This window comes from Balaenoptera musculus, chromosome 7, assembly GCF_009873245.2.
Source record: "Balaenoptera musculus isolate JJ_BM4_2016_0621 chromosome 7, mBalMus1.pri.v3, whole genome shotgun sequence".
NCBI classification, from domain to species: domain Eukaryota; kingdom Metazoa; phylum Chordata; class Mammalia; order Artiodactyla; family Balaenopteridae; genus Balaenoptera; species Balaenoptera musculus.
In genome coordinates, this window is record NC_045791.1 from 35538276 (window position 1) to 35562173 (window position 23898).

A 23898-nucleotide genomic window follows, 5' to 3' on the forward strand; every position below is an offset into this window, starting at 1 on the left:
TAAATATTATAATTAAGGAAACATGCTTTTATAGCATGTCACGTTGCCCAGTGTTGGGGCCATATCTCACATTATCCTATGTCAAATTCATAGAGGGGGAGAGAGTTAAAAGAGCCCTCCTGGGGCCTAAATGCTAAATTTCCCGGGTTTGGTGGGTGTAAGTTATAACATTTCTCACCAGGTTTTGATTACTGTATATAGAGAGCTTCAAATACACAGTGAAAATACTTCAGAAAGATTCTAACAATATCATAAAGAATCAGTCCATCAATACCTATAACGAACAAAAGAGTCAACCTCTACAAAGTCCATTATGTTCAACACACAGCATTAAAAAGAATTCAAGTCTACACATAAAACTTTTTTTTTTTTAAATAAACTTATTTATTTATATTTTATTTTTGGCTGCATTGGGTCTTCCTCGCTGCACGGGCTTTCTCTAGTTGTGGTGAGCGGGAGCTACTCTTCATTGCGGTGCGCAGGCTTCTCATTGCGGTGGCTTCTCTTGTTGCGGAGCACGGGCTCTAGGCATGTGGGCTTCAGTAGTTGTGGCTCGTAGGCTCTTGAGTGCAGGCTTAGTAGTTGTGGTGCACGGGCTTAGTTACTCTGCGGCATGTGGGATCTTCCCCGACCAGGGTTTGAACCCGTGTCCCCAGCATTGGCAGGAGGATTCTTAACCACTGTGCAACCAGGGAAGTCCAAGTCTACCCATAAAACTTTTAATAAAATAGGCTTCTTCAGTAATAAAAAAAATATATTAACTATAAAAAACAAGAAGGCCCATAAGAGATCTTTAAAGCTTCTCCTACTATGTTTGAAAATAAAAACTCATGACTGGTCTGCTTTCAACCATGGCAGAATATCTGGTACCAGATTTGCTATTCTACCGAAAACAAGGATAAAACTGGCCAAAATATACAAAGCAACTGTGTTCAGGAAATGAATAACAAGTGGTGCACATCTGAGATCTTTGAGGGAAGGGAAATATGAAGTGAGCCTCTCGATGGCCCCAGTGTTCTGCCTGGGAACACTTTCCTGTCCCAACACAAGGAGGACTAGCCCAAATAAAGCAGCTAGGAAACAGAGAGCAGATTTCTGAGCACAGGGATTTAATCGTGGGTCCTCGTTGGCCAAGGGCTATGCTATACACACCCACACCCACATCCACACAGGGTGAGGCTCTATGAGGTCTGGCACAGATCACCTACTATGAGGCTGAAAGGTTGTGAAACGCAAGGAGTCTTTTGAAGTTCCTGACTGTTAAGGACTGAATGTCTGTGTCCCCACAAAATTCACACCTTGAAGCTCTAACCCCCAGCATTGCTGTAGTTGGAGACTAGACGCTAAAGAATTAATTCAGGTTAAATGAGGTCATAAGGTCGAAGCCCTGATCCAAGAGAAGTAGTGTCCTCATAAGAAGAGACACCAGAGAGCTCACTGTCTTTCCTCACATGCACAAAGACGAGGTCATGTGAGGACACAGTGAGAATGCAGCCATCTGCAACCCAAGGGGAGAGACCTCACCAGACACCAACCCTGCTGGGACCTTGACCTTGGACTTCCAGTTGCCAGAACTGTGAGAAAGCAAATTCCTGTTACTTGGCTACCTAGTCTATGGTATTTTGCTATGGCAGCCCAAGCAGACTAATACTCCACCCAACTAAAGTAGAGAGAACATTTCAGGCTATCAGTTGAAACCCCCGAAAGGCTAAAACACCTCAGGAGTAAAGGTACCCGAGAATTTAGTATAATTTTGAAATAGGCCTACCTCACAAAGAAAACCAAGCCAGACAAAAACCTAAAAGATTCTCCAATAATATAACTACCTGACAGAACAAAATTCAACACTCTTTTAAAGGAAGACAACATAATCTAACCTCCTTACAAAGAATAAGGAGTGACCAGCATAATATAAAAAAACACCTGATGTGCAAAAAAGTGTCCCACAATCAAGATAAAAATAATCAATACGAAAGACAGCATAATCCAAAAGGTAGAATTAGCAAAAAAGTACTTGAAAGCAGGTATTATATATTTTTTTCAAGAACTTAAAGCAAACGATGGTCATAATAAGTGAACAGATGATGAGTGCCCAGCAGAAAAACAGAAACTATAAAAATAGAATAATATACCTTAAAAACCACAATTCAAAAAGAGACATGTACCACAGTGTTCACTGCAGCACTGTTTACAACAGACAAGACATGGAACCAACCTAAATGTCCATCGACAGATGAATGGATAAGTAAGATGTGGCACAGATATACAGTGGAATATTAGCCATAAAAAGAAACGAAACTGAGTTATTTGTAGTGACGTGGATGGACCTAGAGTCTATCACACAGAGTGAAGTAAGTCAGAAAGAGGAAAACAAATACCATATGCTAATGCATATATATGGAATCTAAAAAAAAAAAAAAGGTACTGATGAACCTGCAGGGCAAGAATAAAGACGTAGACATAGAGAATGGACTTGAGGACATGGGGTGGGGGGGAAGCTGGGGCGAAGTGAGAGTAGCATCGACATACATACACTACCGAATGTAAAATAGTTAGCTAGTGGGAGGCAACAGCATAGCACAGGGAGATCAGCTCGGTGCTTTGTGATGACTTAGACACGTGGGATAGGGAGGATGGGAGGGAGACTCAAGAAGGAGGGGATGTGGGGACATAGGTATGCATATGGCTGATTCACTTTGGTGTACAACAGAAACTAACACAGTACTGTGAAGGAATTATAGTCCAATAAAGATCTATTTTAAAAAATGGAATACCTAGAACTGAAGATACAACATCTAAACTAAAATATTTCACTGAATGGGCTTAAAACAGATTGAAGACTGCAGAAAGAATCAGTGGAGAAAACTTGCACAAGCCTCTTAGATCTACCAGAGGGCAGACACAGAAGGAAGAAGAACTACAGTTCTGCAGCCTGTGGAACAAAAACCACATTCACAGAAAGACAGATAAAATGAAAGGCAGAGGGCTATGTACCAGATGAAGGAACAAGGTAAAACCCCAGAAAAACAACTAAATGGAGTGGAGATAGGAAACTTTCCAAAAAAAGAATTCAGAATAATGATAGTGAAGATGATCCAGGACCTCGGAAAAAGAATTGAGGCAAGGATCGAGAAGATGCAAGAAATGTTTAACAAAGATCTAGAAGAATTAAAAAACAAACAAACAGAGATGAACAATACAATAACTGAAATGAAAAATACACTAGAAGGACTCAATAGCAGAATAACTGAGGCAGAAGAACGGATAAGTGACCTGGAAGACAGAATGGTGGAATTCACTGCTGTGGAACAGAATAAAGACAAAAGAATGAAAAGAAATAAAGACAGCCTAAGAGACCTCTGGGACAACATTAAACACAACAACATTCGCATTATAGAGGTCCCAGAAGGAGAAGAGAGAGAGAAAGGACCAGAGAAAATATTTGAAGAGATTATAGTCGAAAACTTCCCTAACATGGGAAAGGAAATAGCCACCCAAGTCCAGGAAGCACAGAGAGTCCCATACAGGATAAACCCAAGGAGAAGCACGCCGAAACACATAGTAATCAAAGTGGCAAAAATTAAAGACAAAGAAAAATTACTGAAAGCAGCAAGGGAAAAACGACAAATAACATACAAGGGAACTCCCATGAGGTTAACAACTGATTTCTCAGCAGAAACTCTACAAGCCAGAAGGGAGTGGCATGATTTACTTAAAGTGATGAAAGGGAAAAACCTACAACCAAGATTACTCTACCCGGCAAGGATCTCATTTAGATTTGATGGAGAAATCAAAAGCTTTACAGACAAGCAAAAGCTAAGAGAATTCAGCACCACCAAACCAGCTCTACAACAAATGTTAAAGGAACTTCTCTAAGTGGGAAACACAAGAGAAGAAAAGGACCTACAAAAACAAACCCAAAACAATTAAGAAAATGGTCATAGGAACATACATATCGATAATTACCTTCAACGTGAATGCATTAAATGCTCCAGCCAAAAGACACGGGTTTGCTGAATGGATACAAAAACAAGACCCATATATATGCGGTCTACAAGAGACCCACTTCAGACCTAGGGACACATACAGACTGAAAGTGAGGGGATGGAAAAAGATATTCCATGCAAATGGAAACCAAAAGAAAGCTGGAGTAGCTATACTCATATCAGATAAAATAGACTTTAAAATAAAGAATGTTACAAGAGACAAGGAAGGACACTACATAATGATCAAGGGATCAATCCAAGAAGAAGATATAACAATTATAAATATACATGCACCCAACATGGGAGCACCTCAATACATAAGACAACTGCTAACAGCTATAAAAGAAGAAACTGACAGTAACACAATAATAGTGGGGGACTTTAACACCTCAGTTACACCAACGGACAGATCATCCAAAATGAAAATAAATAAGGAAACAGAAGCTTTAAATGACACAATAGACCAGATAGATTTAATTGATATTTATAGGACATTCCATCCAAAAACAGCAGATTACACGTTCTTCTCAAGTGTGCACGGAACATTCTCCAGGATAGATCACGTCTTGGGTCACAAATCAAGCCTCAGTAAATTTAAGAAAACTGAAATCATATCAAGCATCTTTTCTGACCACAACGCTATGAGACTAGAAATGAATTACAGGGAAAAAAACGTAAAAAACACAAACACATGGAGGCTAAACAATACATTACTAAATAACCAAGAGATCACTGAAGAAATCAAAGAGGAAATTAAAAAATACCTAGAGACAAATGACAATGAAAACACGACGACCCAAAACCTATGGGATGCAGCAAAAGCAGTTCTAAGAGGGAAGTTTATAGCTATACAAGCCTACTTAAAGAAACAAGAAAAATCTCAAGTAAACTATCTAACCTTACACCTAAAGAAACTAGAGAAAGAAGAACAAACAAAACCCAAAGTTAGCAGAAGGAAAGAAATCATAAAGATCAGAGCAGAAATAAATGAAATAGAAACAAAGAAAACAATAGCAAAGATCAATAAAACTAAAAGCTGGTTCTTTGAGAAGATAAACAAAATTGATAAACCTTTAGCCAGACTCATCAAGAAAAAGAGGGAGAGGACTCAAATCAATAAAATTAGAAATGAAAAAGGAGAAGTTACAACAGACACCGCAGAAATACAAAGCATCCTAAGAGACTACTACAAGCAACTTTATGCCAATAAAATGGACAACCTGGAAGAAATGGACAAATTCTTAGAAAGGTATAACCTTCCAAGACTGAACCAGGAAGAAGCAGAAAATATGAACAGACCAATCACAAGTAATGAAATTGAAACTGTGATTAAAAATCTTCCAACAAACAGAAGTCCAGGACCAGATGGCTTCACAGGTGAATTCTATCAAACATTTAGAAAAGAGCTAACACCTATCCTTCTCAAACTCTTCCAAAAAATTACAGAGGGAGGAACACTCCCAAACTCATTCTATGAGGCCACCATCACCCTAATACCAAAACCAGACAAAGACACTACAAAAAAAGAAAATTACAGACCAATATCACTGATGAATATAGATGCAAAAATCCTCAACAAAATACTAGCAAACAGAATCCAACAACACATTAAAAGGATCATACACCATGATCAAGTGGGATTTATCCCAGGGATGCAAGGATTCTTCAATATACGCAAATCCATCAATGTGATACACCATATTAACAAATTGAAGAAGAAAAACCATATGATCATCTCAATAGATGCAGAAAAAGCTTTTGACAAAATTCAACACCCATTTATGATAAAAACTCTCCAGAAAGTGGGCATAGAGGGAACTTTCCTCAACATAATAAAGGCCATATATGACAAACCCACAGCAAACATCATTCTCAATGGTGAAAAACTGAAAGCATTTCCTCTAAGATCAGGAACGAGACAAGGAGGTCCACTCTCACCACTATTATTCAACATAGTTCTGGAAGTCCTAGCCACAGCAATCAGAGAAGAAAAAGAAATAAAAGGAATACAAATTGGAAAAGAAGCAGTAAAACTGTCACTGTTTGCAGATGACATGATACTATACATAGAGAATCCTAAAACTGCCACCAGAAAACTGCTAGAGCTAATTAATGAATATGGTAAAGTTGCAGGATACAAAATTAATGCACAGAAATCTCTTGCATTCCTATACACTAATGATGAAAAATCTGAAAGAGAAATTATGGAAACACTCCCATTTACCATTGCAACAAAAAGAATAAAATACCTAGGAATAAACCTACCTAGGGAGACAAAAGACCTGTATGCAGAAAACTATAAGACACTGATGAAAGAAATTAAAGATGATACCAACAGATGGAGAGATATACCATGTTCTTGGATTGGAAGCATCAACATTGTGAAAATGACTATACTACCCAAAGCAATCTACAGATTCAATGCAATCCCTATCAAATTACCAATGGCATTTTTTACGGAGCTAGAACAAATCATCTTAAAATTTGTATGGAGACACAAAAGACCCCGAATAGCCAAAGCAGTCTTGAGGGAAAAAAACGGAGCTGGAGGAATCAGACTCCCTGACTTCAGACTATACTACAAAGCTGCAGTAATCAAGACAATATGGTACTGGCACAAAAACAGAAACATAAATCAATGGAACAAGATAGAAAGCCCAGAGATAAACCCATGCACCTATGGTCAACTAATCTATGACAAAGGAGGCAAAGATATACAACGGAGAAAAGACAGTCTCTTCAATAAGTGGTGCTGGGAAAACTGGACAGCTACATGTAAAAGAATGAAATTAGAACACTCCCTAACACCATACACAAAAATAAACTCAAAATGGATTCGAGACCTAAATGTAAGACTGGACACTATAAAACTTAGAGGAAAACATAGGAAGAACACTCTTTGACATAAATCACAGCAAGATCTTTTTTGATCCACCTCCTAGAGTAATGGAAATAAAAACAAAAATAAACAAATGGGACCTAATGAAACTTCAAAGCTTTTGCACAGCAAAGGAAACCATAAACAAGACGAAAAGACAACCCTCAGAATGGGAGAAAATATTTGCAAACGAATCAACAGACAAAGGATTAATCTCCAAAATATATAAACAGCTCTTTCAGCTCAATATTAAAGAAACAAACACCGCAATCCAAAAATGGGCAGAAGACCTAAATAGACATTTCTCCAAAGAAGACATACAGACGGCCATGAAGCACATGAAAAGATGCTCAACATCACTAATTATTAGAGAAATGCAAATCAAAACTACAATGAGCTATCACCTCACACCAGTTAGAATGGGCATCATCAGAAAATCTACAAAAAACAAATGCTGGAGAGGGTGTGGAGAAAAGGGAACCCTCTTGCACTGTTGGTGGGAATGTAAATTGATACAGCCACTATGGAGAACAACATGGAGGTTCCTTAAAAAACTAAAAATAGAATTACCATATGACCCAGCAATCCCAGTACTGGGCATATACCCAGAGAAAACCATAATTCAAAAAGACACATGCACCCGAATGTTCATTGCAGCACTATTTACAATAGCCAGGTCATGGAAACAACCTAAATGCCCATCAACAGACGAATGGATAAAGAAGTTGTGGTACATATATACAATGGAATATTACTCAGCCATAAAAAGGAACGAAATTGAGTCATTTGTTGAGACGTGGATGCATCTAGAGAGTGTCATACAGAGTGAAGTAAGTCAGAAAGAGAAAAACAAATATCGTATATTAACGCATGTATGTGGAACCTAGAAAAATGGTACAGATGAGCCGGTTTGCAGGGCAGAAGTTGAGACACAGATGTAGAGAACAGACATATGGACACCAAGGGGGGAAAAGTGCGGTGGTGTGCTGAATTGGGTGATTGGGATTGACATGTATACACTGATGTGTATAAAACTGATGACTAATAAGAACCTGCAGTAGAAACAAACAAACAAACAAAACTAATACTAAACTTTCATTGGGTTATTTGTATGGAAATATGTTAATATAAATGTTTCAGACATTACATGAAATTTCTAAAAATCTTATATGTTTTGGTATAATGCTATAAGTCATAATCCTAGTTACTACTTTAAAATGTATATCTCAGAAATAACTAATTTTCTTGTCAACTGCATTATTATGAACTTTCATCAAATCTTTAACCGTGGTCATTTTTAAGTCTTTTGTCATTTACAGACAGTTCTGGGTGTACTCTGATGCTTTTGTAAATATGTTCCTATAAAAGGGTTTCATCCTCAGGAAATTCATGGAAAAGACTCTGACAATTACAGGTTTCTGGTAACTGACTGTACTGCTGAACTGAATGAATAAGCATTTTCAGAACTCTAATGAAAAACTGATGAGCTCATAAAAGTGCTAACAAAAGATCAAGATGAAAAAAAAATTAATTACATGGGACTGAGTGAACTGATGAGGATGAGTATAATTTTTGTGACTTTCTGTTTGAATTTAAAAAAAGAAAAAATCCCACAAGGACTCAGAGGCAAAGAATATACAAATCAAGTTTCACTGCAAAGTAAAGGAGCTGTTACAGTGGAGGATTACTGGACTGAATGTCTATATTATGACATAGTATGAGTGTGTTTCATGTTTGGTAATTGCAATCATTGTTGCTTTTGTTGTGGTCATCCACGTACAATGCTTGGTGTCAGTCTATTTATCTCTTGTAAAAATAAAATACAGAGTGTGGAAAAAAAAAAAGCATGCCTGTCCCACACTCTTGATATGTGTGTGTGTGTGTGTGTGTGTGTGTGTGTGTATGTATATGTATAAATTTTGTTGAGAGACTACTAAATTGCTAAACACTGGAAATGCACAGATAAGTAATGATTTATCATATGCATATTGCTTCTTATAATAGTATTAAAGATATATTTTAGGCTTCCCTGGTGGCGCAGTGGTTGAGAGTCTGCCTGCCAATGCAGGGGACACGGGTTCGAGCCCTGGTCTGGGAAGATCCCACATGCCACGGAGCAACTGGGCCCGTGAGCCACAATTACTGAGCCTGCGCGTCTGGAGCCTGTGCTCCGCAGCAAGAGAGGCCGCGATGGTGAGAGGCCCGCGCACCGCGATGAAGAGTGGTCCCCGCTTGCCGCAACTAGAGAAAGCCCTCGCACAGAAACGAAAGACTCAACACAGTCATAAATAAATAAATAAAAGAACGTGAATTTCTTTAAAAAAATAAAAAAATAAAAAATAAAAAAAAAAGATATATTTTAAAATTGAAAAAAAAAAAAAAAGAAATGCAAATCAAAACTACAATGAGGTATCACCTCACACCAGTTAGAATGGGCATCATCAGAAAATCTACAAACAACAAATGCTGGAGAGGGTGTGGAGAAAAGGGAACCCTCTTGCACTGTTGGTGGGAATGTAAATTGATACAGCCACTATGGAGAACAGTATGGAGGTTCCTTAAAAAACTAAAAATAGAATTACCATATGACCCAGCAATCCCACTACTGGGCATATACCCAGAGAAAACCATAATTCAAAAAGACACGTGCACCCCAATGTTCACTGCAGCACTATTTACAATAGCCAGGTCATGGAAGCAACCTAAATGCCCATCGACAGACGAATAGATAAAGAAGTTGTGGTACATATATACAATGGAATATTACTCAGCTATAAAAAGGAACGAAACTGGGTCATTTGTAGAGACGTGGATAAACCTCGAGACTGTCTTACAGAGTGAAGTAAGCCAGAAAGAGAATAACAAATATCACATATTAACGCATATATGTGGAACCTAGAAAAATGGTACAGATGAACCGGTTTGCAGGGCAGAAACTGAGACACAGATGTAGAGAACAAACGTATGGACACCAAGGGGGGAAAGCGGTGGGGGGGGGGGGGGGGGATGTGATGAATTGGGCGATTGGGATTGACATGCATACACTGATGTGTATAAAATGGATGACTAATAAGAACCTGCTGTACAAAAAAATAAATGAAAATTTAAAAAAAAAAAGTGATCCTTACTCAAAAGTTAATTTAGCATGGGAAAGAAAACACATAAGCACAATCTATGGTAAATTAAAATGACTACTCAATGTTTGAAGAATGAATGAATGAGCAAGTGAATGAATGCAGTTAAGTCAAGTCCTAATTGTCAACTATTATGGGATGTGTTCATATACAGTTTTGAATAATGGAGGAAACGGTTGTCATTTGGTAAAAAAAGAAAGTTTCAGTATTATACAGTCAATATAACCTCAGATACAAACCTGAACAGGTAAAAAAAAAAAAAAGAAAAAAGAAAAGAGAGTTAGTGAACATGAAGAAAAGTCAACAGAAGTTATCAAATTTGAAGAACAGAGAAAAAAGATTGAAGAAAACTGAAGAGTCTCAGTATATTAATTTTTTAAACTTCCTATGTAACAAATGCAAATTAGTGGTTTAAAACACCACCCATTATTAGCTCATAGTTCTGTAGTTCAAAATCTAAGCAGGCTCAGTTGGGCTCTATGCTCAGGTTATTACAGACTTGTTGCTGGGGAATTGTTGTTAATTAAGTAACACATGGTAACTAAATTCATGCATGTTGGAATTATGTAAAGTGAAGACTGCCTGTACATTAAAGCAGAGTTTAAATATTTCTTCAAATGTACACAAAACTACCAACACCTAGAAATAATCTAGGACAACAGACTCAGTGTGTTCTCTGCATACACTGTATTTGTATTAGATCAAACGTAATAGCCAATCACACGGACATTAACAGTCACAACATATAATTAAGACTATAACAGAAAGTAACATAAAATTTTATTATAATTAGGATACTATATATCAATATCTTGGGCTATGACTAAAGCAATGCTTAGATCTTAAAGGAAAAATGACTTCTTATGTATTAATTTTAAACAATTATTTTTATACCTTAAAACTATAGTAGAAGAACAGGGGAAAACTGGCAAAAAAAAAAAAAGAAAAGAATTTTTTTTTCTTCCAGAAGAAGAAATAAACTAGAAAATGGAAAGCAAGTAAATAAGTAAAATTCATTTTGGTATCTAACAGGAAAGCACAGCTGACAGCTTTTACTAAAGATATAAAAATGCTTTTTCTTTGTACCAATTCATTATAAATTAAATAAGTATTTGAAAATACAGAACAGCCAATTTTTTCTAGTTTATAAATCTTACATGTTTACACTATTAAAATAATACATATTTGTTATTAAATTTCTAGACCACACAATTCTTCTGTAGTTAAATTTAAATTAAAATATTTAAATGTCCAATACTTCAAACTGACAGATTATATTTCACTGCTTCTCTGACTCCAATGACAACAACCACACTTAGCATTTTAGAGTACTTAGGTTCAACATACATTTTCTCATTTAATCCTCCTCCCCATTTAATGCTTTGATTTGTTTGGGTAAAATTTTTATTGATACAAATCTTCAGTTTACTCTGGGGAAAGCAATAATATAAATTCTACTTTTCCTAAAATGAAAGCCTACTTACAGCTCTGAGTAATGAATGATAGGTAATAATTAATTAAAAAACAATAACAAGGATTTCCCTGGTGGCACAGTGGTTAAGAACCCGCCTGCCAATGCAGGGGACACAGGTTCAAGCCCTGGTCCGGGAAGATCCCACATGCCACGGAGCAACTAAGCCTCATGCGCCACAACTACTAAGCCTGCACTCTAGAACCTGTGAGCCACAACTACTGAGCCCGTGTGCCACAACTACTGAAGCCTGCACACCTAGAGCCCATGCTCTGCAACAAAGAGAAGCCACCGCAATGAGAAGCCCGCACACTGCAATGAAGAGTAGCCCCCACTCACCGCAACTAGAGGAAGCCTGTGCGCAGCAACGAAGACCCAACACAGCCAAAAATAAATTAATTAATTAATTAAAAAAGAAAAAAACAATAACAAGTAATAGTTTCAAAGTATTTTACATATGCTAAACTACTTACATTGAATCCAATGAAGATGCCCCATTTCATAAATGAGGAAACTGAGACAGAAAAGTAACTAGCACAAGATCATACAGCTAGTAAATAGTAAAAGCTGGATTTCAGTCTAGGCAGTCTGGCTCAGGGCATATTTTATATTAAACTGCCTCTTGGGTGCAATTTTTGTTCAAAACTGCTAAATTAACTCTTTCAGCAAGTTAGTTTTCAGTTTCTCTATGCATGAACATTTTAAACATACTAAATAGGGCAAATGCAAGATCAACTCTTGTTTATAAGAAAAGCATCAGACACAATGCCACGCTTAACTCCATTTACTGCATCATTTAATAACACAATGTACATATTTAAGAACTTCTTGCTCTGGTGGAATACAGAAGAGTGATTGCTACTCTTTTTCATTTCACATGTTACCACCAACATTTGTGGGGGGACTAGGAAAAGTTTAGAGAGTGTTAGGCAGATAGGAAAAAGGAAGAAAAAAAATCAAAATCATCTTTTACTTCCTTCTAATATTGTAAATCATCTATTTAAAAGGTAAAAGGTCTAGGGTCAGCCTTTACATTCCTACAAGTTCACTTTCTTCTTGTCTGATACTCCCAAGATGCCCTCTGTAATCCTGTTCATTGAGAGCCATACCCCCTCCCAACTCCACAGAACAGGCAAGCTCATTTCTACAAACACCCTTACATTACGGAACAGGGCAGAAGAATAAATGTAGTAAGTATAATTTCTATTTTAACAGACCTATCTGGAAGCTTCACGTGCAAGACACTTAATAATAGCTGGGGAAAAGGAAAAATGAATCTCAAAGTAGCCACTAACATGCCAAAACATCACAGATGGAGAATCAAAAGCAGTTAGGTTGGGCAGATGACCACACAACCTCTGCAGACTGCGGAAATCATTATGCACATGTGGAGTACACATGTCACCCATTAACACTGAAGACCCATTAACACTGAAGACCCACCTTCTCTATTCCCAGCTCTGAAACTTACATACTAGCTTAAGGTTGCTAGGTAGTTCACCTCAGCTCTGACTCAAATCTGAATCCATGTTCTCATCTGTAAAATGGAAATTAAAATGGCTGCCACGCTTAAAAGAGGAGTTGTGAAAATTAAGTGAAAAGAAAAATGGGTGAAAAACTTAAACAGATATTTCAAAAAAGAGGATATTAATTTAGTGAATAACTACATTAAAGGTTAGATAAATAAATACTTATTAAAGTCACAAAGAGATGCCACTAGAATGGCTAAAATTCTTAAAATTACACCACCATGTACCAACAAATTTTTTATATGAAATTGAAGTAATATGAGCTAAAAATAAGTAGGTGGCAGCTTCAAAATGTCAATAATTTTCAGGGGGCAGTGTCTGATATCTGTCATATAGACCTTCTTAGGTTCAACCCCTGTACTCAATACAAACATTTATTCACTATCAAGTAAAGTTACAGAGCCTAATAAGGCAATAATATTTAAAAAAAAAAAAGTTTTCCCTTTACCTTCCACCTCAAGGGACAGTAGTAGTATGTGTATATTTACTTGTAGAAAAATCATCCTCTTGCTCTCTTACCTAACTTTACAATTACACTTGACCCTTGAATAACATGGGTTTGAACTGCAGAGATCCACTTAATATGCCGATTTTTAAAAATAACTATATTGGAAAAATTTTTGGAGATTTGTAACAATTAGAAAAAACTTGCAGACAAAGCGGGTAGCCTAGAAATATCAAAAAAATTAAGAAAAAAGTATGTCATGAATTGTATAAAATATATGTAGATAAACACATAACACGCAAAACATGTTAACTGACTGTTATCAGTAAGGCTTCCAGTCAACAGTAGGCTATTAGTAGTTAAGTTTTGGGGGAGTCAAAATTTAATACATGGATTTTCAACTGTGCAGGGGGTCAGCACCCCTAACCCCCCGAGTTATTCAAGGGTCAACTATATAATCTAAGTAAGATTAGAACTAAATATTATTATCAGGAAATAAAAAGTGTATTATTAACTATCAACATCATCAGTGCATATGAATCAAAAATATAAACTACAATGTCTTCTCAAATCCTAAAAGAACATAAAAGAAATTCCCTTTTATGATTTTACTAATCTGATAATAAACCCATATCAAAGAAAAAAGGCCAAAAACAGCTAAAAGTGTCAAAATAAAGAAAAACAAGACAGGGGGCTTGCCCTACCACCTATAAAGGCCACTGACATTAGAATGTGGTATTGGTACAGGATAGATACAGAACAGTGTAGAACAGACAGCACAGACACAGACCTCATACAAGGAAAGGGATTTACTATATGAAGGAGAAAGTGCTCCAAACTAGTGGGGGAAGGATAGATAATTCAATAAATGGTGATTAGGCAACTGATAATTGTCTGTTGTGAATTGACTATCCAATCAAATCTCTCCTTAGACCTTACATAAAGAGCAAGTCCAGGTGGACTAAAGACCTAACTGTGAAAATCAAAACTTCAATAAAACTTTCAGAAGAAAACATGACAAGATCCTTATAGACTCAAGGAGGAGAGAGAGCTTTTCTTGAACAAGAAAAATAAAATCAAGGGAGAAAGACAGTATTACTGAACTGAAACTTCAATTTTCTTAACAATAAAAGGCAGCACAAACAAAAAGAAGCAACAGACAAGAATATGTATTTGCAATTCACATAAACAACAAAAGATTAGTAGAGAACGCATGTGGAACTTTAAAAATCAATAAGAAAAAATAATCCAACAGAATAGTAAGTACATGAAAGTAATGAGCAGGCAATTTATACAAAAAGAAAACAGACGGACCAAGAGACATATGAAAAGATGCTCAACTGCAATGAAGCTGAAATAAATTGAAAACAATGCCCTATTTCACACCCATCAAATTGGCATAAATTTTAAAATCTGACAATACCCAGCATTAGTGAGACTGTGGAACAACAGGGACTTCATTTCCACTGCTGGTGGGAGTAAAATCTCCCACAAACACTTAGAAGAACAATTCTGTATTATTTAACATTTTGCAACTTTGCACTATATGCATTTTTAAAAAAGAATTCCTCTTCAAGATACAATCCCTTGAGAATCTCTCACTCTTGTGAAGAAGAAAACGTGGATAATAACTTTCACTGCAGTGTTGTCTGTAATAGCAAAAAACTGCAAAAAACTTCATGTTCACTAATAGGAGAACGGGTTAAAAAAATGTGGAATATCACATAGGTCTTAAAATTAATGAACTAAAGCTACAAACATCAACATGAATAACTCACAAAAAATGCTAAATGACAAGCTGCAAATGACTACAGAGAGTATTATTTTTTATGAAGTTTAAAAACATGCAATACAATACATATAGTATATTTGCATGTATAGTATATACTATAAAATAGACTTTTTTATCTTTTTAGAGTGTTTAACTCTGAGAAGAGAGGAAAAAGAATAGTATCAGGTAGCTAATAAATAAAAGTAATAATTTCCACTGTATCTTGAATGTTTTCTTTAAAAAAAAAAAATGAAGTGTGGCAAAATGTTAGGACTTGACAGAGGTGACTGATAGGAATAGGAGTTTATGTTATATTCTGTACTTTATGCTAAAAATTTTTCATCGCTTAAAAAATTACAAAATATATCAAAATTTGTAACTATTTTAATTAGGACTAGGTATTAGGATTTTTGGTACCATGTAAGCAAAAGAAAGTATAGGAAAAAAACTGGCTGTTACAGCTGTCATTCTCACCTAAAACCAAAATTTTTTTTAATTTTAATTTTTTGCAACAACCTCATGTGTTCAAGAATTGCCTTAATGACTATGTAAATGTATAAAGTAAATTTGTATTACCAGAGTGCCATCAATATCTATTTTTATATTAGGGTTTCATGTAAAATTTCATTGGAGAAAACGATTCCATTACCAAAAACTCCAAGTTACTCACTGTCAAGTTATTTGACTACAACACAAGCCAAAGACATAGCAATGCATGCATTCAAATTTTACTTGGAAAAGTCTCCTTTTAAGATAAAGTTCATATTTCAATCCACTGTGTGAAAAGAGTTTTTGTAGAAGTAGAATTTGAGCTCAGCTCTGTGGGACACAAGCAAGTTTATCTTTAAGGAAGGAGATACCAAGTATTGCTGAAAAAAGCAAAAATCTATCAATGAATAGTAGTAAATGGCACAGAGACAGAAACTGGAAAGAAAGATTGCCTGGCTTGAGTGATGAGAAAAAAGACATGCAAATAAGAACTGGAGTTACGGAGCAGAAGAGACAGTCATGAGTCAGGAATCAATGTCATGAGACTGGAAAAATCGGTACAGGATGTAAGGAAATGACATCTGCCCTTTTAACACTACCACTAAATCTTCCTATTGTGGCTCTGTCCCTCATGTTTTACTTTCTCCTTGTAATCTCCTAAAAAGGCTGCCCCAAACAGGCTCTCTACCTTAGGAAACCTACACTCCCCTTCAAGATAAGAATCAGGGCTGGGATGAGGGGGGATGTGTGTGGGTATTTTCTCTTTTTTTCTCAGCACACCTTCAAAGGAATTTTATTCAACAAAACAAACAATAAACCCATATTAGAAGAAATCCAATAAATATTTAAAGAGCTCTAATGCTACCATACCTAGCATACCCTTCAGGATTTGTAGGTTCTGACTCCAAGAAAAAAAATGAGGAACTTGCCAGAGTTCCTTACCTCCTAGCCTTTGTCCGGCTACCATCTGACAAGTCATATACCATCATCAGCTCATCAGTGCCTTCCTAGACATCTTGAGTCACTACAGCCTTTTCTCAGAGTCTCAGGGTCTGAGAAAAGGATTTCTTCCCCACATGAACGATGTCAGAAACACTGTTCACCCTCTGATGAGACTGCACCGACCAAAGGAATGTAGTTTCAACTTTACAGTTAATTATAAAATGACCAAACCATACATATAGTAAGAGATGGTCACTTCCTGCAGGTGTAAGTGCTATCAGGAAAGCAGGGGAAGAGAGAGGACAGTGTCAACACTTTTACAAATAAAGTGTCTGCCTGAAGGTCCTTGTCTTCTCTTCAGGGAAGATGACTGTTTTAAATAGAGGGAGAATGTAAAGCATCTCCTGTATTTCTAGTATCATAATATGGTGCGAAAAATACAATTATCTTTTTATGTGTGTATGAGTCCTCCATTAGATTGAGAGTTCCTTGAGGGGACCCAGTTTATTTATTAAATTTGTGCCCCCGAAGTCTGACACACACTGTCTGATGCACAGTAATCACCCAATGCCTGTTTGTTGAATGAAAGATAAACAAAGCTATGACAAAAAAGAAACAATGGTAATAAAACTCTGAATCAAAGAGAGACGAAAATGACAATGACACTGCAAAGGAACATTCCTGTGGGCATCTCAAGTTAAACAATGACTTGATCATCATATTACTTAACTACTGTATTTCAAATTAACAGGGGCTTTAAGTTTTGAAAAGTGCAATATATAATTTTTCTTCTATGATAGACGTATAAAGCCAATTTGAAATCCTTAGTATTTCATGCCACTTTTTCTATTAATTCCAACCACTTGCCTAAAAGAGGTTACAATCAAACTTTCTATTTTATCTTTAAACTGCCTTTTGGAAACTGACTTCAGTCAGTCATACTTGAGTTAACAAGTAAGTACTTGAAGCTTTGGCTGATAGCACTGCCCATGAAATAATCTATACACAGTATTTTTTTTTTTTTTTTTTTTTAACAGCAGTGCTTCTTTTACTACAGTGGAACTAAACTGTGATCCACTAAACCATGTAGGAACCTCAAGAGACACTGAGGGGGAGGTTTAGAAAAGCAACTTGGCTTACTTTCACCAGAGAAGTTGTCAATCAGAAAACAATGGGCTTCCAGGAAAGATCTCCCTTGAAGAGTTGCACAGGTGTTAAGTTTGAAAATCATTTGTCTTATTCTATTTTGCCTTTTTTTTCCACTATGACAAAATGAAAGTCTTCACAACAATAAAAAGTGAAGGTCTCATTGCAGCAAAGGAAGACATCATTATGTGTTCCAAAAGCAGACGCTGTGAGCCTCAACATTATGCTTCCTAGATTTATAGCAGTCACCAATATTAAACTACCAAGAAAAAAGTTGAATGAAATCACAGAAACACATATTTGAAGACTAAGGGTCAAAATCCATAAAGTTTTTTAGCTCTCTGTGAATAGAAGGTACTTATACATCATATTTGACTTCTGAACACACTTTTGGAATCACATAATATACCAAAATAAGGCACTTTCTAGACTTTCCCCATAATTAGAAAATTGTAACTATGAAACAGGTGCAATATTCTGTGATGTGCAATATTCTGTATAACTGGCAATTTGCGGCCATGCGTTTTTTTCATTCCACTAAATCCTAAAACTCTACCTAGAGTTAACTACTGCTACAAATATATTTACTTTAGCCAGCTTGGTTTATTGTTTTTCTAAAGCCACAAGTTAAGTTCTCATACCCAATCCATCTTTTTCTCACTCCATAGTCACTGACGACCCCCCAAGAAGTTAAACAGGTGTTCTGGACTGTTTTGAAATCCTGGGGTTTTCCTTTTCATACCCTAAGGCAGAACACCTTATAGCACTTGCACTATCCATGGATAGAGTAACACTTCCAACTATCGTAAATAAATCCTGAAGCCGTGCTATCAGGGATTGGACGCATCGATATATAAGCGAGATAAAATAGGTTCTTCCTATTGAACCGAGGCAAGTTTAAGTCTCTAAGTGTTGAGCTGCCCTAGACAACAAGGTCTGCTGCATCACTTTTAAGCGCGGGGCGGGGGAGTGAGGAGGGGGGGACACAAGACTCAACCAATTCTAGAGGGAGCTGGAAGTTCTGTGTCATCAACTCCGCAATTGCTCAATTAGTCCAGTCTCCAGAGAACCCCAGGCTCCTCCCTATGCCTGTGCCTGGCGAGGTGAACGGTCCTCTTTCGGGGTCCCCAATCTCAGGTGGGCTGGAGACACTCCCCAGGCAGCTAGGGCCGCGCCGAGGTTGCCCCCAGAAAAATCCCGGCTGCCAGGCAGCGGCTACGCCGCACCCTCCTCCCCCTTTGCTAGGCTTTCCAGTCCCCGGAGTCGCCACCGCCCACTTTCTAGCACAACAAACAACAGCTTGGGGCCCCGGCCCAGCACTTACCCACATCTTGCTCGAAGTGGTTGGCGGTGAACAGAGGCATCTCGCCGGCGCCCGAGCCCTAGTTGCTGCAGTCAGGCTGAGGCTCGGCAGCTGCTCCGGGCTGGGGGACCCACGGCCGCGGCTTCCTAGACGGCTCGGCTCCAGTAGCGTACGGCACTTCCGCCACCGCACCTGCCCCACTCCTGCCTGACAGGGCCAGCTCCCGGTCCGCGCTCCGCCCTCGCGCTCCGCCCCGACCTCTCCTCCCGGTATGAGGTCCCACCAGCCGCGGGCATTTTCTCAGCGGCCCTGTAACCGCCGCTCTCCGGTAGGAAGCGGCAGCCCTGATCCGAAGCCCCCGTAGGGGTCAGGCGGCCGCCGAGGCCACCTTTCCATCGCTAGGACCCCGGCAAGCCATGGAGCGGGGGACCTTCAGGGCCGGAAGTCGTCGAGCCTATAACTTGGCGACGCCAGAGAACCGGAAGGTGCAGTGCCGGCGGCAGCTCTGCAGGGGGCGAGGTGGTCTGGGGTTCCGTGCGTAAGGCTGCTGGTTCCGACGGCCAAGTTCTCTACAATTTAGTTCCTTCCTAAGCTATGGGCTAGTCCCACGCGGCCGAGGGTCCGCGGCTATGTTCGCGTCACAGTCCCGTTGCCCTGGAAACGGATGGAGCCTCACTGGTTTTGAGAGTCGGCGAAGGGTTTGGCTCAGCTCCTGGCGCTTCTGGGGTTACACTCTCCTCGGCGCCTAAACCCCGCCGGAATAACCACCGTGGAAAGCGGGACTCCTCACTTTTCGCTTTCCATCGTGCTCTTATCCTGAAAACACTGCTCGACTCTGGGAATCCAGAGACGAATGAGGCACACTCCCTGCCTTCAAGTTGCTGACAGTTTTATGGGGACAGTGTATAGCGTATACGTGACAGTACATGACGGTGCTGATATACAGTTGGGGTCACAAACTCAAATTCCCATCGGAGCCAGCCAGGTATTGAAATGAGTGTGAAAGTGCAAGCACCCTTCCCACCCACACGCTCCCAAACCCTCTTAACCCTGTTTTATTTTTCTATAGCATTTATCACTTCCTAATATAGAATTTACTTATTATGTTTTCTGTTTCTCCTCTTTAGACTATAAACTCCATTATTTTTGTTCACTGCTGTACCCCCAGCATCTAAAACAGTGTGCAGCAAGTAATAGGTGCTCAGTAAATACTTTGCCAATCCAACCAAACAGTGCATGGCAGCTACCAGTAAACTTAAGCTATTTGTTGAAGTGTGGGCCCTACTAGAGCTTCCATTTTTTCAATGATTTTTTTTTAATGTTAAGAATTACTTCAACATTTTTAATAATGGGCTAAACAAGACCATTTTACAACCTCTGTGTAAAGACATGATACAAAGAAGAGAGAACCCTTATACATGGAATAGTTCAGAAAGGTTATTGCATTTTATACCATAAAGATAGGTTCACAAATAAGGAGGAAACATCAGCAGGTGAAAGGAGCTGATTTTCAAAACCCTTGAACCTAGGATGTTCAAGATATGTTTGGAGACTTTTGGATTTGTCTAGGATTAAGGCTTAGTGTTGGAATGGAAAACAAGGGTAGATAGAGATAAGAGGAAACAGATTGGGAAGAGCTTTAAGGAGCAAGCTAAGAATTTTTAATTTTATCACATAAGGCACTAGATAATCATTTAAAGATTTTGAGCAGCAGAGGAGTACACAAAAAAAGAGTTTCCGGATACTAATCTGACAGCAGTGTGCATGACATATATTAAGAAGCAGACCAGGCAGTGGAACAGTTTAGGAGTTACGTAAGTATTTGAAGAAGAGATATTGTAGAGGAGGTTGTACTGAGATAAGAGCAAAGGTCTGAGGATTCGTCTTTGGAAACTATTCACATTTTAAAGAGACTCCTTTAGCTCCTCCACATCTTTAATAGCAAGCATGTTCAAGAATCTATGCGTATTTACTCATCTGTGCATATACTCAGTCTCTTGGTGAATCCAATTAACAAAATTTTTAATAGTCACTAAGAGTCAAGCCCTGTGTTAGAAACAAGAAGATACAAAGATTGTTCATTGTTACTTCACCTAATGAAGTTACTGAAGAAGTAAAAGATACGTCAATGGCAGCCCACAATTTCTGGTGTGCAAAATTTCTGTTGTACAACCTCTTTTGAGCCCCAGTCTCCCTGATAACAAAATAATCTCATCAATTTCAGTTAAATTCTGTCTCTTTAGGGGTTTTTGTTGTTGTTATTATTATTTTGGGTTTACACTCAACAAATCTACTTCCTTACCTCACACCACTTTCTCTGAACATACACCAAGATCCATCCTCAGGTATGTTCTTCCAACTCTGCCAGTCCGTATTTGGTGAATAACCCTTTTTATTCCAAAACAGGGACAGTGCTTCCCCAGTCAAGACATGATGAAACTTGACCCTAGTTATTGGTCTAGAAACACTGAAGAGGGTTGTGGGAAATCTTTTCTTCTTTTTCTCCCTCGCAAAAGATTAATGAACATGACCTCCTCCCAATACTTCAGTGAATAAGGATTGAGGTCAGCTGGGAAAGCAGTGGTTTGGTTCTTTCTGGATCAAAAGGGAAATCTTGAGAAGGGTAAGTAGCATTTTGGAAGGCATCTTCCTCAGATGAGGCTTCTCCATGGTCTTCAGGCAAAGGGAGGTCACTGTCCTCTAGCAGGGGCAAGCACACCACTTCTGTCAGTCCAGAGGATTGAGGTGAATCTATCAGCTCAAAGTTCTCAAGAGTATCCACCCAGATATCCCCATCATCCTAGGTCTCAGGGTCTCATTCTTTCCCCTGCAGAGTCCTGACTTTACATTATGCTATGGGTTATGAATTCAACCTTCTTTTAAATTCTGCTACTCTCACAATCAGGTCCTGAGTCTGATTTTTTTTTTTAATTGTAATCCGTCCCTCTGGCCATAGCAAATAAAGCTAGCTAGCTTTCTCTCTCCCTCTCTCTCTCTCTCCTTCTCTCATTTTTCTCTTTGTATTTCAGTTTGGATAATTTCTCTATGTGTCTTTAGGATGAGTGGTATGTTATTTTTCATTAATTTCCAAAGCATTCAGTTTGAGTGTTTTTTAAATAAACTTTTTATTTTAGATTTACAAGAAAGTTACAAAGATAGTGCAGAGAGGTCTCATTTACCCCTCCCCCCTTTCTCCCGCTGTTAACATCTTACATTTCCATGGTATATTTGTCAAAACTAAGAAACTAACATTTGTTCATTGCTATTAACTAAACCACAGATTTATTTGGATTTTACCAATATTTACATTAATGGCCTCCTTTTTTTTTTCCAGGATCCAATCCAGGTGTGCCAGGTGTCCCCAAGCTCACCCCCAGGTTCAATGATTCATTGGGACTCATAGGACTCAGCATATAGTCATCCTCATGACTATATTTTATTACAACTGAAGGATACAAAACAAAATCAGCAAAGGGAAAAGGCACATAGGGTAAAGTCTGGAGGTGTGAGCTTCTAAGAGTTCTCTCTCAAGGAAGGCACACAGGACATGCTTAAATCCTCCAACAAGTCGTACAACAATGTCGTCTACCAGGTAAGCTCATTGCAAATTCAATGCCCAGGGTTTTTACCAGGGGCTAGTCACACAGGCACCCTCTACCTAACAGTCACCCATGTTTCCAGACTCTCAGAAGGAAAGCAGGTGTTCAGCATAAACCACATTGTTTGTACAGTTTAGGCACCATGAGCCATTCTTATCAAGGAAATTGTGGGAACTCTCTCAAAATCTAAGTTCCCAGATGCCAGTCAAGGGCTAACTTTGCAAGCAGGCCTTTCCTTTTTTTAATTTATTTTTTATTGACGTATAGTTGAATTACAATGTCATGTTAATTACTGCTATACAGCAAAGGGACTCAGTTATACATATATATACATTCTTTTTCATATTCTTTTCTACTATGGTTTATCACATGATACTGAATATAGTTCCCTGTGCTATAAAGTAGGACCTAGTTGTTTATTCATTCTATATATACCAGTTTGCGTCTGCTAATCCCAAACTCCCAATCCAACCCTCTCCCACCGCCCCCCCGCATGGCAACCACCAGTCTATTCTCTATGTCCCTGATTCTGTTTCTGTTTCATAGATAGGTTCATTTGTGTTGTATCTTATTTTATTTTTTTTTTAATTTTTTTTAAAATTAATTAATTAATTTATTTATTTATTTATGACTGTGTTGGGTCTTCGTTTCTGTGCGAGGGCTTTCTCTAGTTGCGGCAAGCGGGGGCCACTCTTCATCGCGGTGTGCGGGCCTCTCTATCGCGGCTTCTTTTGTTGCGGAGCACAGGCTCCAGACGCGCAGGCTCAGTAGTTGTGGCTCACGGGCCTAGTTGCTCCGTGGCATGTGGGATCTTCCCAGACCAGGGCTCGAACCCGTGTTCCCTGCATTGGCAGGCAGATTCTCAACCACTGCGCCACCAGGGAAGCCCTGTGTTGTATTTTAGATTCCACATGTAAGTGATATCATATGGTATTTGTCTTTCTCTTTCTGACTTACTTCACTTAGCATGATCATTTCTGATTGCTTTTTTTAATTTAACTATAATTGATTTACAGTACTGTGTTAGTTTCAGGTGTACAGCTTCAGATTCTTTTCCATTATAGATTATGACAAGCTATTGAATATGGTTACCTGTGCTATACAGTAAATCCTTGTTGATTTACTTTATATATAGTGGTGTGGCAAGCAGGCCTTTCTAAGGATAGTGGTCTCAGGCCTGCTATGTTAACCCTTTTCCACATACC

General features: G+C 38.3%; 1 protein-coding gene across 4 annotated transcripts in view; it reads right to left on the bottom strand.

Moving 5' to 3' along the window:
• The window catches only part of STAM2 (signal transducing adaptor molecule 2), a 56531-nt gene extending 37214 nt beyond the window's left edge, over window positions 1–19317 (bottom strand). For all 4 annotated transcript variants that reach the window (XM_036858391.1, XM_036858392.1, XM_036858390.1 and 1 more), the window contains exon 1: window positions 19116–19317. In XM_036858391.1, the coding sequence (XP_036714286.1) occupies window positions 19116–19155 (40 nt within the window). In that variant the 5' untranslated portion in view covers window positions 19156–19317. The remainder of the gene's footprint in view (window positions 1–19115) is intronic.
• Between the last annotated feature and the right edge of the window lie 4581 nt (window positions 19318–23898).